This window comes from Amphiprion ocellaris, chromosome 21 (assembly GCF_022539595.1).
Source record: "Amphiprion ocellaris isolate individual 3 ecotype Okinawa chromosome 21, ASM2253959v1, whole genome shotgun sequence".
Lineage (NCBI taxonomy): Eukaryota > Metazoa > Chordata > Actinopteri > Pomacentridae > Amphiprion > Amphiprion ocellaris.
In genome coordinates this window covers 10,407,809-10,424,635 of record NC_072786.1, presented here as the reverse complement: position 1 = coordinate 10,424,635, position 16,827 = coordinate 10,407,809, and the positions used below count along the sequence as shown (strand labels likewise).

The following is a 16,827-nucleotide window of genomic DNA, read 5'->3' as shown; positions in this document are numbered from 1 at the left end:
TTTTGGTCTCCACCACATTCTAGAGGAAAACGTGGGGTTTAGCTTCTCCATTACAGCTTGTTCAGCAGCTAAATGCTAATGTTGTTTGTCTGCTGTTTGAGGCTGAGCAGCTAGTTTACATAAATTGAAAACAGCTGCGTGCCAAGGCCTGTAAAACCTAAATCAAATTAGTTGAAAGCTATAAAATACCCCACTGAAATAAAGTGAACAAAAGCTCAACTATCTTGGCCAACTTCGACTATTTGTAGTGTAAAGATACTGGTAAGTGCAGCTTTAAACAACTTATTTTAAACGTAATTCGCCATCCATTGGTCACTGTTTAGCTAAAACGATGTCCCACCTTACAGGAAGATTCAAGCTCTTCAGTGCACCTCTGAGCAGCACTTCTAACTGTTGCTATGCCGTACTCTGTGCCACTTTGCACACTGTCAGCCACTAATCACAGCAGAAAACCCAGTTAGCATTCATTTCACAATCTCCTGCAAATGTTTCCCGCCCTCCTCGTCTCCAGCTCATCTCCACAAACTCCACGTGCTTTGTTTACTTCCTCATTGCCAGCAATTAGCTTGAATTAGCGACGCTCTTAATGTTAATGATGGCAGCAGATGGGGAGCCACCGCTTGTATTGGCTAACACGCCGCCCATTCATCCACCCGCCTGTTCTCCACACCCTATATCGAGCTCTCCCAGCCTCCTCCTCCACTTCACCTGCTACTCCACCCTTCTCCTCATCGCCCAACACACAAACACACACCGTCTTCCCACTGCATTCACCCACACGCCCACTTTACAAGTGATGCAAGCCCTGTTGCTCTCCTGTTTGCCTATACTGTAGCAATTAAAGTGGCCTCGGTTGAGAAACACGTTACGCAACGCACACACACACAACATAGCTGCCCTATCTGTGAATGTCAATGGGTGAACACTGAGGACCGGTGGGGCATCATTAATGCATCTGTCATGATTTAGTCATCAGCTGACTAACTTGTTTATGCCTTCGCTGCTGAAAAACAAACACACTTAAACACACTGCAGAAACGCAGACTGAATGCTGAACTTAGGTGAATATGCTTTGCTATCAGCTGGCTGCTGGCTCTCACTGTGTTGTGAGTCATGCGTGTCTCTCGGTGCTCTGACACAAACCTGAGCATGAACCTGGTCATGGTGACAGCCGTTACATGTTCTATCTGCAATGTAATTTGTTATCTGGGCAGGCAGATATAGACCACACATACACACACACTCATCGGAAACATACTGTAGCTGGATCCACTTATTAATTTTGACAGATGCAGTGTGTGTTGAGTATGCAAATACAATGCCTATAACATGTACTCACCCCCTTGGAGGTTTCCCCTTTCGTTGCTTTTTACATACTGAATCATGGTCAATTTAATGTGGCTTTTTTGACAAGACTTTAAAAAAAAATAAAAAATAAAACATTGTGAAAACATATTTCCACAAAGTAATGTCAATTAAGCAAAAATCTGAAATGTAAAATAAAGGACTGCATAAGTATTACAGTGAGTCACTCAGATCAACACGTGCATTCAACTGGTACAAGAAGTCACACAATTAGTGGGATGGAGATCATCTGAGTACAGTCAATGCATCTTAACTGATAGGAGCATATACTATTGTAAGACCAAAACTGAGCGTTTTGGCAATCAGACTATGGCAGTATGTTTATAGAAAGCAAACACTGCACGTCATCACAAATACACCATCCGCACCATGAAGCATGATGTGAGGCATGGTGGTGGCAGCATCATGATGTGAAAGATGGAGATGGCAGCATTATGATTTGAAGCATGGTGGTGGCAGCATCATGATGTAGGAATGTTTTTCGGCAACAGGCCCTGGAAGGCTTATGAAGGTAGAGGGTAAAATGAACGTGTAGGAAAATCCTAGAGGACAATCTGATGCAATCTGCAAGAAAACTAAAGCCACAGCTACACAGAAGTGGTTTAAAGTGAACAAGGTGAATGTTCTTGAGTGGCCAAGTCAGAGCCCAGACTTCAATCTAGTTGAAAATTTGTGGCTGGAATTGAAAAGGACAGATCAGTTACGATCTAAGTGTAATCTGACATCTAGAACAGTTGAATAGTTGAACAGAAGAATAAGGTTAAATTACAGTGTCCAGATGTGCAGGGGTATTGAGACCCATTCACAAGGGATAAATGTAATTGTGGCCAAAGGTTCATCTATTAAATACTGACATGTAGGGGGTGAATAATTATGTAATCACTTATTTTATTGATATTTGAATTATTTGATTAATTGACCTTACTTTGTTAAAAATATGTTTTCACTTTGACATGAAAGAATCTTTTTTTTGGTAAATTCCTGTTTAAAAACATCCAAATTATATTGACTATATGCTGAAAAGTAATAAATGAGGAAAATATTTTTTATAGGCACTGCGTGGTGACCAAACAGATCCATTGCATATGTATTATTACATGCTCTTACAGATGAGTGTCGGTCTGCATTTTCTAGTGTTTTCATATCCAGAGTAGTGAATATGTTTCCCCACTTTCACTGCCAAGGTTGGCCCAGTACGCTCTGGCCTACATGTACATTTCACATCCTGCTTAGGATGTCAGTCAATGTAGCTCTCATCGGCTTATGCTGACAATATGCAGGATGTGACAGGTATTTCTTGCTTGCTTCATTGGCTCCTTTAAACTGGGTGACAGCTAGTCAAATGGCTGGACAGCTATGCGCACTCATCTTTGCCAGTCCATGTGTGTGTAAGTGTGTGTCTGGTTAAGCAGCTTTCACTGTCAAGGACTCTAATAACAGGCAACAAGCAGACTCGGGTCATTGTTCAAAATTCTTCTTAAAATATTAATTTATTTGATGGATGGACTGGCCTAATGTGACCGCTGCCTTGCCTTCAATCTCGTGCAAGTTGAGGAGGATTTAGGACATTGTGTCACGGCCTAAAATTGCCCAAATGCACTGAAGTTTAGAGGCCACTTCTCCCCGAGCGAATATTACCTAAACCCCTTGTTATCTGCAGGCCCAAGGGAGAATAAGCCACAAAAACAAAACAAACTATTTACTGCTCAATCTCCCTCTGGTTAACGTTGAACAAAAGGGCCCCTTCCCTAAGGCTTTTCAAGGTTAAACCCAAACTGCAGCCACCCCTATATTGCCTGAGGATGACTGTTGGCTGTGCACAGTCCAGTGAGCATGTCCGACCTGTCTGTCAGGTGTTTGTGCGAAAACATCAATGCAGACAAACAGACATATCCCTCGGGGCATTTGACTAAGCCAAGTCAATCTGACTCAGCCCCATAGCCCCATAAAGGGCTATTTTGGACAAATGTCAGGAAGCAGTTTGTGTGTTGGTCAAATGTTTGTGAGTTTGTTGTTTTCTCTGTCAAACAGAGGGAGACTGTTGTTTGGGATGACAACACTGACCTCTCCTCACACCACTGACCCCTTCCCTACCTTTATTTGGCAACACAGCTCAGTGTGAGTTGCGAGATGGATTAGATGTATGCCGCTCGTCCTCCCTCCACCTACAGAATGTCACTCATATAAGCGGCCACCATTTGACATATAAACATAACCTCTTCGCCTCTCCTCAGACGCTTTTTCACTTTCCATCTTATATTTCTTTCACATCTTCTCCTTCCCTCCCCCCACTGTCTCTCACCACCAACCCCCTCTCCCCATGCATTTATCTTAGTCTGACCCTGCTGTGAGGAGTACACAGTTGTTCCTGTCAATAAAAAAACACAATATGGATTTCTTCAAGGCCGGCCCCAGATGAAACATATGAAGATTGATATGTACATTGCTTATTGTTGACAGTGACGTTTTGACTGAGGTTACTTTTAGTAGCGGCACACAGCGGCTGAGAAGGACACACATCAAGTGGAGGTAGACACGAAGCTGGAGCGAGTCATTTATTTCAGTATCAGGCTGATACAGTGACAAGTCTCTCCTCTGAAGGACTGACCTAACACAAGATGAAATTCCTCACGTGAACATAAGCTGTAGAACTGTAAATGAGCACCACAGGGGTTCACACGACTGCATTAATGAGACGATAAAATGCACAGGAGATGCAACAAAACACAGGACTTACCCTTATGGATGTCATAATCACCTACAGGAACACTGGTGAGGAAGATCTGTCATAACATTACTTTCAGTCACGACATTCTTGCAAATGATTCACTGGGTTATGCCCCTGGACAGCAAGCGTCCAATTTTTGCTTGTCAAGCTCTGAATCTGTCCACATGTTGAAGTGGTGTTTATGCAGCTATAATTAGAGAGATACTCGCTATCTCTGGCTTTTTAAAATGAAAATAATCTCCATCCAGAAGAATGTAAGCCTTCGGGTCTGAAATCTGAAGCCAATGCTAAACTGCCTTGAACTTGCATTCTTTCTAACAGCCAGCAGGGGGCAACTCCTAAAGTCAGATTGTATAGAAGCCTATGAGAAACTGACTCCACTTCTCCCTGGATTTGCTACCTCATTAAACATTTTTCTGACGAATGCATAGTCTCAATTGCTAGTTTCAAGATTTTGTGAATACAGAATGGTCTTATATCATAAATTGTGGTCCTATTTAGAGGAAAATGGTGATTCTGCTACTCCTTTTAATGTGCTTAATGTCCTCAAGTGCGAAGTCAGACTCATCCCTTACTCACTGCGCCTGGTTTCAAAAGGCAAAGATGACCAAATGCCAAAGGCTTCAAGTCCACAAACTAATGGGTGACGTCTTGGTGCCTACATCCGTCTTATATATCGAGTCCAGTGATTTTGCATCTTTTTTGAAATAGAGTCATATGCACTGAGCATGCAAGTGCCAGAATTAGCTTAAAGTAGCAGGTTGGTTGCTTCGTTGAAGAAAATACTAAGAGGAAGCAGAGTAATGATGAAGTGTAAGGTTAGAGATTTCTCTGCTTGGACTGATGACAAGGTGGAAACTTAAAGTACTTCATGACTCTAAAGTGGTAGCAGCGGTGAAAAACACAGATTGGGGGCTATTGGCATGTAATAGGGAAGAAAACGTGACGATGCTTATTTTTATATTATTTTCTTTATCTAGACAACCCCCAGCAGTTGTAGCCTCATGTTTCTTTCCAGAGGTAAATGACATGTCATTAACTAACTGCGTTATTCAGGTGACTTTAAGAAAATACCCATTCAGGTCTGAAGCATTCGGAATACTGGAGCTGACATGCAAACCATATTGGAGATTAATTCTCATCCTCAAATCTTTTTCTCAATTTAAAATTAATCAGAGTGAGAATTTAAACCCACTTAAGTGTAAATCCAATCATTATGCTGCTGTCCAAATATCTTATTCTATCATGAACCAAACCATCCAGGTTTCATTGGAAATAATGAAATTTTAATTCAATTATTTTTCATCATGCACTACTTCAGCACTATTGTTAGCCGTCTGTACACAATACAAGAACAATGCTGCTCTTTTATTTTCATGTCTTCTACATGGATTCCCAGCTAGTGAGGGCTTTTAGCCTTTGACATGCAACTTTAGTCTCAGTATTTTCACATGATATCATGTATGTAGCCATTGTATTAATATTTAACAAGCCTTTACAAGGTTCTCGTTTTAGCCGGATATGTTGAAATGTCTGCCGGAGACGACACATTTTGAATCATTTAACGTGGTGTTTTAGTGTGAGTTTACACCAAGGACCTCTTTTTCCCCCCAAATCAACCACTGCAGTGTGTGTGTGTTGTCCTGGAATAGAAACTTTGACAGGTATGTCAACAATATATCAGGAACTAAGCAAAATATTGAATCACTGAAAGCTATTTGAGAGAATGGAGATCAAACCCACCCACAGCCAACTGATTCTGACCCTCTGAATTTAATTAAATTGTTGTTCAAAACACTTAAAAACGGATCAATATGATGTCTAAAAAGATAAAATAGTCACAGCATCCGGACAGCATTTTGTCTTGGTGCCAGGCAAGATGATCTGAAAAAACAGCCAGAAAAAAACACTTTCATGTGGCATCTAGGGGTTAATTTGTCACTGCCACAATACTCTCTGCACCCCATGATGTTAAATGACTTGAATATACATTTTATCACAGAGTTAGTACAGTCAAATGCTGCGTTTGCTGCCTTTGCAAGGCGCTCTCTTTCAGCAAAGCGATATGTAGTCTCAGCAGTCATCTCCTATACCTCCTCCTCTCAGTGAAAGGCTTACTGCTGTCTCTCTCCAGAGAGGAGGATGCTCTGCGTTGTGCCCTCCACCATTTTAGACTGGCAGATGAAACGGCACAAGGAGCTATCTCTCTCTGCATGTGTCGGCGCAGGGAGCTCGGCGAGAAAGAGGCAGGATTCAAAAAAGGAGGCAGAGGAGCAGCGCGAAGGGAAGAAAAGAGCAGTGTGACTGAAAGACAGAAAGAGATTTGAGCCAGTCAGAGGTAAAGCAGCATAAAACGTTAAGTCATTTTCAGCTGGTTCACATCAAACAGTGCCTCTTGCAAAGTCCTTCAGTGCCCATCGAGTTAATAGAAAAGGACATTACTTTGGAAAGTAGATTTTCTTTCACCAATTTATAAAAGCTTAAAATGAAACGGCAAGAAAAGGCTGTCAGGAGACTTCTTTTCCTGCTGTTTACATAGCACCTAATAGAGTATAGCCAGTATTGTCAAGTGATTATTACAGTCGCTGAAAAGAGAATTTTTCTGTCATGGTGTCTTCCGACATTGCAGTGCCTCGAAATGTGTAAGACAGTTCCAAAACAAGTGAAATGGTTACAAAATCCTGAGCTGTCTAACGACGTCTTAATCATATGTTCCATTAGGGCGACCCTGATTGGGGTATTTAGGCTGTGAACAAAGTGCTACGAGCAGAAGTGGCACCAACTGAGAGAAAGACCGTGATTACTGTAATCAAGACTTTTTCACTGAGAGCAGAAAACAGACAAAGAGGAGGAGAGAGTCCATACTGCAGCCTCCACAAGTGAGGAAAGGATATTATAATATTTGATAATATGAGCTCATGCATATGCTTATTCTACACACTGTAGCTTCGTATGTATGCATGCAGATGAAGGCTGTTTTGACCTCCACATGAACATCTCCTCCTACAAAGGGCTCTGTTTGCAGCAGACAATCCCCAGGCCAGTCTGTGTCTCAGTAAGCTTCCAGAGTATTTACGCATTTCTACTTCTGCCAGTGACAGCGTGCATTTGACCGAGTATGAAAAAGCTCCTTCGATTGGGGTTTGTAAGTAAGTGCTGAGGGCCTCCCCCACAGTTCCTCCATCCCCCCCTCCATCGCTTCTTCTTCTCCATCCCTCTGTGGATCCGGCTCATCCTGGGTCTGATGGGATCGGCCCCACTATCACTATGCCTTTCCCCCTATGGCTGCGGGTTGGTACAGGCCTTGGTAATTGATCCCTCTGGGCCCTCCAGGCACATCCAACAGTGAGTTGAACAGAATCACCACTAAGAAGACAGCTGCTTGGCCACCCCAGACAGGCCGAGAGAAAAGGGAGAAAGAGAAAGAAACCCTGTTGCTGCTAACCATTAGGTCTGTCCGCCAGCTTCTTTCTAGAGGGAGCCAAATCAGCACATCGCATGGCTTGGAAAACACCAAGTCCTCCATTTTGGGAAGCTTGGAGAGATGTTGTGACTGTTAGCAGAGAGAGAGGTGAGAGGAATTGACATGAAGAACGGAAAAGCCTGTCTTTCTAAGTTCTTATCAACAAGCCTAGGAGCTTGTGGGATTGATCTGCTAAGTGAGCAGTGTTGCTTAAACTCAAAGCCTCTGCTGGCCAGTGGAAGAGTTCCTGTCGTGTTTCAGCCTGAGTGTCAACAATGTTCAGTTCCAGAGCTGCAGGCATTTCCATTCGGCAAAAAACAAGGTAATTGACTTTATAAAGGAGGAACTGATTGCTAGCTTGTGTTAGCACCATGAGAAGCAGGTTTATTCTGACAAGCAGGCAACAACAAAAGCACACATGCAAGGACGAAACATCTGCACCAAAGGCTAAGTTCAATTTTCAGAAAAGCAAGTTTGTCCAAAACATCTACTTTCCAGGAAACTGAAAGTGAAAAAAAAGACCTAGTTTTGATGCGTTTGCCAAATAATCCAGAGGGTTTTCAATAGTTTATTTAGCTCAAGGAGTAGAAGAGAATTTTCTTACAGTAATTCATCAGATCTGCAAAATGTAAAAATCCCCAGTTTTGGAAATACTTGGTTCTTACTGTACAGTGATGCTATTAATGTTGACATGATGATAGTGCTGGAGGAAATGTAACAGCAAAGTCCACAGGCTCCATGCATGTTCACCAAGGTTTGCAGGCTTCGTCCTCAAGGGGTCATAATTGTCTTGCCAAAATTGCAATACAATCTCATAAAAAATAAAACTTTGACCTGTTGATGGTGCTCCAGCAAAAGGGCAGAAGTTCAGCAAACTCCACAGGCTCCATCCTCTAAGGACCATGAATGTGGCTACAAATTCTGATGTAAGTTTAGAAAAACTGAAAACTTTGACCTTCTGCTGGTGATACATGGAAAAAGCAATGGTTTACCAAAGTCCGCAGCGCCATCCTCTAAGGACCATGAAAGTGTCTACTAAATTGGGATATAATCTCAGAAAAAGTGAAAATTTGACCTGCTGCTGGGGCTGAAGGACAAAAAGCAATATATCACCAAACCTCGCAGGCTCCATCCTCTGAGAACCATAAATGTCTCTACAAAACTGCAATATCGTCTCAAAAAAAGAAAAATTTGACCTGCTGGTGATGCGCCAGGAAAAAGGCAGTAGTTAAGCACAGTCCAGAGGCTCTGTCCTCTGGAGACCATGAATGTCTCTACAAAACTGCAGTATGATCTCATAAAAAACTTAAACTTTGACCTGATGCTGTTGCTACAGGAAAAAGACAGTGGTTCGCCAAAGTTAGCTGGCTTTGTTGTCTGTCTGGAGACCATGAATGTCTCTACAAATTGTAGTAAGATCTCATGAAAAATACAACTTTGAACCTCTGCTGGTGCTCCAGAAAAAAGGCACAAGTTCACTAAAGTTCACAGGCTCCATCCTCTGAGGATCATGAATGTCTTTATAAAATTTCAATATGACCTCATAAAAATGTAAATTCTGACCTGTTACGGGTGCTACAGGAAAAAGCCAGCGATTTACCAAACTTTGCAGAAAGCCTGTGCCAAATTTCACTACAATCCATTCAATAGTTGTTATGGTATTTTAGTCTTGATAGAAATGGCAGACACACTGATGTTACCATCCCCTTTGGACTAAAGAACTTTATAGACCACTGCACTTAACTAAGATGTACTTTCAGTGTTTATTATGTTAAATGACACAAAATAATGAATTATGAATGAATAAATGATTTCTGAATTATTTATTTCCATTTTTTTTTTCATTTTATTGCTTAACAAGCCACTGAAGGAACACCAGGCCTCTTTCTGTTTTCTTCTGTGTGGGCTTCTTCTACGCAGACCCTGTTTTCCTCCCACACTCCTATATTTAACACTAGAACACATTCAACACAGAACAGATTCCTTCTGACATACACGAGCGCAAAATAGCTCTGCGGGCTTCAGACAAATCCAAATAGGCACGTTAATAAGACAGATTGGATAATGATGATGGTGGTGGCGGCGATGGTGGTGTGACTGTGTATAAATCAGGGAAAAAAACACTAAAATTGAAAATCTGCATCCTTGAGCTTGATAACCAAACCGCCTTCCCCCTCTTCCTCTCTCCCCTCAGGCTCTATGACGCGACAAGAGTCCCCCTCGACACTCTTGCACTATGGAGAGCATTGATGACCCCTTGACAGACAGCCAAAATCCACCTACCAACACCACCACCACCACCACCACCATCACAACAGCTCCACCTTTACCCTGGTCCCGCAAAGGCAGGAAGCAACACAAGGGCCTTATGGAGGCAACAAGGTACAACAAAAACCCCAGAAATCTAGTTTTGCAAATTCGATCTTGTCTGTAAGCCAGATATCTTAGTAGTTACTGCCGATATTAAGGGTTTATCAGAACATAAGCTGCAGCAGAACATAAAAACAACACAAAGCACGGACTCGCATGTGCACACACATAAATCCAGATACAATATAAACAACTGTCTGCTTGTTTGATATCTCTATTTGGCTTACTCATTTCTCCATAAGCTCAGGATTTCCCCAGTGCGTGTTTAACCAAAGAAAATCCATGTGTGCAGCACAACCAGTAAACCCCCGACGGTTTATTCTCAGCCCGCTTTATTGGCACGTCTCGTATATTGTCTTTAAAGTATTGTGTCAGATGGCGTCTGTGCGCTCAAATAAAACAAGACGCCAGGCAGACTCTGATATTAATACATGTGATTGGGAAATAGAGAGTAGCCGCGTAGTAAATTTAATGTACGGTGCCGTAAAAGGGATGAGGCCAAAGTCATAAAAATGCCCGCTCTCGTAGTTTTCGAAAAACCCGGCTCCATCCGTTGGTCAATATTTTCAGCATTTATGGCCCATGTTATAATTCGCTTTTGAGGAAAAATTTGATCCTGCTGCTTCTCCAGTCCAGACAGTGAGTCTTCAGTAGATTTGAAACTATAAATAGCACAGGGTGGAATGCAGTCAGTGAACTCCGCAGAGCACAGTGCATCAAAAAGAAGATTATTGCCTATTTACTCCCAGAAAAGGCCATCTAAGATTGGATTTGAACGTTTGATCCCTTAATATAGAGCAGAGAGGAACATAATGCTGTATCGCCTGCAATCATCTGATCTTATACAGTGGCATGTAATACAGTAGCTCTCACTGTATGAGCAGATTTCATCTACACAGTACAATGTATTGCGCTGGCAACAATTCAGGCGTCTAAAACAAATCAGTAACATTTTGTTGTTAGTGCTTGACGCCTCCGCGGTTAAATCTGTTCTAATGTTCCCTCTTGAGCATTAAGTTCTGATCATATTGTAGAATGCAGATAGTGAACTGTGTTTGCTTTGATGTTCTGATGAAATGCAGTATGAAAGGGTTGATAATGACATAACACCCCAGATAGCTTTGAACTCTCTCCTAATGTGGAATGGGGCCTAGCGTCTGGAGGCCCGTGCATACATGTTCATGTATTTTCATCTCAGCATCGTGCTTCAGGCGTTATCCAACTTCACAGCATGTAATGAGCAGTTTCCTGTCCCTTATTAACCTGTGGATCATCCCTAACCTACGAGTTCACATATGAATATTCATCAGGAGCGCTATTGTGCTCGCTGGCGTGCTACAATCTAGAGGCGAGCGTGCGAGACTTAACATCAAACGGCGACGGCAGAAACAAGTATTAGAAACGAGGACGGCGAGGTGACGCAAAAAGCAGGGGCACTTTACAATGATGGATTAGTGAGAAGGCTTTACTCCATTAGCTGGTGCTGCAGAAACACCTCGTCTTCTTCAGCGAAATATCATTTAATCGCAAATCACTTAATCAACCGCTTGAGATTCCGCATTATTCACATCTATCTCAATACAGAGTTTGGAGAGGCAAAGTAGGTCAGGTTTCTTTCTTGCTCGCCCGTTCGCATGTTCTCCGAGGGTCACGACACGGTGACATTTTGAAGGGAGTCAGCGAGAGTTCGCTCAGAGAGCGAAAATGTCAAGCCAGGGCCATATGGTTCGGCTGCATTTCACTCCCGCAACTCCCAGCTGGTGAGCAGCTCCATATGTATTGTGAATACAGTTTTCTTTAGCTTGAACAGATGCGGCTGCTTGCACCTTCACTTGAGTGCACATAACAAACGCATTTTTACATCAAAGCACTCCGGCTCGGCCCTCGAGACGGGAGGCTGCTACGTAACATCCCTGAAATCAAATGTTTTCCTTGTCCTCGATCGAAACGCTGCCGGGAACACATCGATACGCATCGAGTGGATCGCCTGCCTTGCTCCATAACAAGAGAAGCCTGCACAAATTGCACATGCACACAGATGGATTCTGTCCACGACGCTGCCTTCTGTTACTATGACACCTCCAGCAGTTATCAGTCTCACTCGACAGTCTAATTCCCTTTCTACTGGACAGCTTGTTTGAACAGTCAGACCACTGTACTCAAAGTTTGTCCAGCCAGACCATCACTGCCGCTGCATCACATTTCCCTTCCACTCTGCATTTCTCCGGCTTCAGAATGTAAAATATTCGCTTGCTGTTATAAGATATAAAATAGAGTAATATGGTCGTTTCCTGATAAACCTGAGGTAATAATCACCTAGGGCCTGTGAATTTTATTCATAGGGCAAATTCATCTCATATTCATCTGACATTCGTTCCCTTTTTTTTAATAGAAGGCTTGCATTTCCCTGAGATGAGATTTGTGTGTGAGATTTATGGGGAACCATTTGCCACAGTGTGGGTGTGAGGAAGGGAAAAAAAAGAAAGCGAATATAAGGAAATTACCATGGTAGACACAGACTATGCAGCAGATTGCATAAAACAAGACCGCATCTATGCCTTAAATTCATTTGCATTGCATTTTTTCATCTTCCACAACAATGCCTCCATGCAGTGATTGTGCCCTCCTTCCATTTTATCTCCTTGAACACTCGGTGTAGTCTCACTTGGCCCACTAGGAGGCACTAAAAGACGCCGACTGAGCTCACACTGGGATCAAACACCTGTTCTGGCAGCGGTCATAGTCAAGCAGTTAGCGCAGTCATGGCCCTGTTTTAAGCTGTGTTACCTCTGGGTCATTTCATGCCCAGCTCCAACAAAACCATGACATTATCTCTATGAAAACCTGAGCTCACTGAGGGTTTATTATTCCCAGAGCACAGGACATTGTCATCTGTGATACATGCTAGTACTCCATCCAACACCTGCCCCTTTCATGGCAATATGCACCCTGTGAAATCATCAAGAGTTCATTATTATGAATTAAGCTTCAGTGTCGATGCAGCGGTTCTTGGAAGGCGTCGGCACCTCTATCAAGTTGGATGTGTGACTGGCGGGGGCCAGATGGTGAGGAGGCTTCCAGATTTGTCTTCCTGCGCTGGATTAATTGTTTCTCAGGCTCTGCACCGCGAGACCGCCTTTGTTATTGGTTACACCCGCTGAAGAGTTCTAAATATTTGACTCGCAAAGCGCTTTTATGATGCTACCAGAGCGCCGTAATTAACATCCTCATTGTGCTGAGGAGCAATAGGTGCACATAAACATGGCACAGGATGTACGCAGCGATACCCTAAAAAGATGCCTTTTCTTTTCAAGAATAGTTTCACATCACCAGGCTTATTTGCCTCCTTGCTGAGAGTTTAATAAGAGGATCGGCCGCTCTCATATCCTTTATGCTTAATATAATGCTACAGCTGGCAGCAGGTTAGCTTTGTTTAGCATGAAGACTGAGAGCACTGGGGAGAGGGGAAAAGGTGCACTTTGTTTTTTGCACAGATTAAACAAATGAGATGTTATACAATGTTTGTTTTTTTTTTAAATCCATACAAATTGTGCAAAAATGACCCTCAAAAAGAGCGAGTTTTACTGTTTCTCCCTGTTTTCAGTTTCAGTGGCTTCATATTTAAAGACCCCTAAGAAGATTTTTTGTTAACCTTGATAAAGTTGTTTTTTATGTTGTTGTTAATGTATACATTGTGTTTTCTTATAGATTAGAAGATAGAATATGAGCAAATTAAGCAGGTAATGTCAAGGTTGAGCATTTCCACCTTAAACCACAGTGTATGATTGACAGTTTCAAAAACTAAACTTTAGGAATCAATACTGTCAGCTCACATTGTTTGATTGTATCATTATTCTTCTTCAGAATCTGTTTCTGGTTCAAACATGGATGGCTGAGTTATCCCAGTATTACAACTTGAACAGTTTTATAGTGTTTGAGCAGAGTTTTAGATAAACTGGAGTGGTGGTGAGCAGAGAAAGAGGTGGAGATTTTCATAGATCTGCACTGTAAGGTTACATCTAACACATTTTCAGTCAGAAAATGATTAATTTCTTGCAACAAAAATCTAAATATGCAAAATTCATTTCACAGAGATGCATTTTTAGAGGTTTACTCAATGACCAAAGAGGGACTTTAAGACACAGTAAAAAGAATGGCATCAACCTCCTCATCTAACTCGAAGACGAAACCGTATTTCACAGATAAATACATGGGTTGATCAAGAAGTTATGAGTTTGTGCTTTGAAAATGAAAAGCATACCTGATTTTAATTTGGTCATGACACCCATTGAAGCAGTCTCTCTGTGCAGTGATACTCTGCTCCATGTGCTCCTGCAACACTTGTGATGCTCTCTGGGTTTGTAAACATGTCGAGCACCATCTGCAAAGAAGAAACAGCGAACCTTCAACTTTAATTGCCTTTTTTAGGGAAAAGGAATACATGTTAATTTCTTGCAGATAAGAAGACTGATGCCACTTTCAGATTTAGCTTAGCATAAAGCCTGGAAATACAGGAAAGGTCTATATGAAGGTAACAAAAACTCCCTGGCAACCCCTTTAAAGCTCACCAACACCTTGAATTGTTATACATAACTCCCAATTAGCAATCTGTCATTTTTAACCTGCAACATCCTCATCAGTGAGCTTTTGAGGTGCTGCTAAGTGTTTTGTAATCGTATGACAGAGCCAGGCTCATCATTTTGTTCTGCTTTCACTATTTTTGCAAAGTTGAATTAATGTAAATTCATAAGAGTGGTGTCAATCTTCTCATCTAAATATCAGTCAGAAAGCAAATAGACATATTTCAAACTTTAAAAGGAGAGAAAATAATACTTATTAGAGAGAGCAGCCATGTGTAAACAGCAATGAAAAAGTCAATACCGCATATTTGAATTGTTAAATGGCAAAAACTGCTGTAATATTTTCATTTATACAGTGTTTTTCAAAACACAAAGTGTTATTATACAGGCTGAATGAAGAAAATGCAAATAAGTTCGGTCATTAAAGTGATTTTTTTTTCCCAAATACACTTTCAGAAAGTTCTCTCAGGAGCTGAGAGTGACGGCGGCTGCATGCTAAACCAGTAATCTCATGTTTGCTTTGTTCTTGTTCATTCACAGGTCTCATAACACAGCCAGCGACGGGAAAACCAGGGAGTGACTGTTTGAGGGAGTGTTGCTCTCCCCTGTACACTGGATAAACTGGCTATAAAACACTTCCTATTTCCTGTGACCGGCTCCCTCCTGCTATCTGTCGTTGGGTCAACATGTTGCGTCCACCTCCTCTCCACTGTATCTGCCTGCTCTGTGAAATTAGCAGCACCTGCTCGCGCCACGGAGGAATCGGACACCTTAAAATCCCACGAGTGGTTCTTTTTTGCCTCATTGGAAGTCCACTGTTTGGAGCTGCTAACCGCAATTAAATAAGGGATTCCCCACGTCTCTTCTCCTAGACTCTAGTGCAGGAGTTGCAGAGGATAGACGGGATCATTTACAGACCAAACCCTGTTGCTTCTCGGACCATCTCGCGAGGCCGTCAAAAAAAAAAACTGAGCGCTCTCTGCTGTGAATAGGCCTTCTGCTGGAGTAAACCTCCCATATTTTTATAGACCAAAGAGCAAAAACAACAAATATGATCATTGCGATGGAGAGGACCATCCGGTAAAGACACAAAGACACTTTGTGGACATGATTCTTGTGTCGCCACCGACCGACGACTGCCCACATGGAGACACAAACCGAACCTTTGGGACCCGGTGGCATACAATCAAAGGAGTACTTTTGAAAACCTTTCCAGACAGTTTTTTTTCTCAGACTAAGCCCACCACTGTATTTTGGACCTGGAAGATATAGGTACTACATACGTATAACTGTGTATCAAAAAAATCTGATTTGCATTTTTCAGTAGCTACGGTTGGGACATCTTGCAGGAAGGATTGTCGGGTTGGAAAAAGGAATCATATCAAAGAGATGATAAATATCTACAGAGAGTATAAGTGCTGTTGAGTCTGATGAGAAAGAGTAAAGAAATGTCATTAAATGTATTTTGAAAGGCCCTAAAAAGTTATATATTTAACAGTTTTATATGTTGTACCTTTGTAGAGATGCTTATTGGACTTAAAATGTGGTCACAATGGCAGTTTAGTAGGATGTGAACAAATGCTGTTGTTCTCATGACTGCTGGCTCGTAGTCCCAGGTTTTTCTGTTCACACCTCAGTAGCCGCTTTCTTTTCATGGTCATCTACAAGTCACTGTCTATCAGAACCATTCATGGGAAAAAAAAAAGGAAAGTGACACAATTTATCGAGGACTGATCTGCAGCCAACTGAACATTGTAAATCTATGGTAGTCAGTGGAAGCCATTGAAATCTGCTAATTTGCTATGATATTGTATTGTACACGGTGTGGAATACTGACTCATTTCCTCTCTATGGGTTTTGATCTCTTAATTTATTTTTGTGCTTGTGTTTGTTCGCACAAATCCAGCCTCTCTCCGCCCGGTTGATGAGGAATACGACGAGGAGAGACAGAGTGACAAGCAGAGGAAGCATTGCAGAAGTATTAGAGTCATTTACATACATTTTTTTATCATGAAATATTTTAAGAATAAATTAAATACATGAAAGGAAACATCCCCTGCAAATGTAGATGGTCCTGGTGTTCAAGGTCATCAAAGGGAAAATCAATTGATCTTACTCTGGTCTTAATGAATTTTCTGGCACCAAAAAAGAGAGAGTTTTCTTTTCCAGGCAATCGGGAGGGTTTATGATCCTGTCGTTTCTGGGGTGATCACTTACGAGGCTCGGTGGGAAAATATAAAAGAAGCATCAAAGCAACCTCAGTCACCAGTACTGGGATGCACTTAGTCAAGGTTATTCCTGAGCTACACCACTGACTAACA

The 16,827-nt window shown here is 41.9% G+C and overlaps 1 protein-coding gene across 3 annotated transcripts in view; it reads left to right on the top strand.

Moving 5' to 3' along the window:
- LOC111565695 (chemokine-like protein TAFA-5) overlaps positions 1–16,357 on the top strand; it is a 204,798-nt gene extending 188,441 nt beyond the window's left edge. For 2 of the 3 annotated variants that reach the window (XM_055006531.1, XM_055006533.1), the window contains exons 4-5: positions 9,751–9,938; positions 15,047–16,357. In XM_055006531.1, the coding sequence (XP_054862506.1) occupies positions 9,751–9,759 (9 nt within the window). In that variant the 3' untranslated portion in view covers positions 9,760–9,938; positions 15,047–16,357. The remainder of the gene's footprint in view (positions 1–9,750; positions 9,939–15,046) is intronic. The other variant, XM_055006532.1, reaches the window with a different exon arrangement.
- The last annotated feature ends 470 nt before the right edge of the window (positions 16,358–16,827 follow it).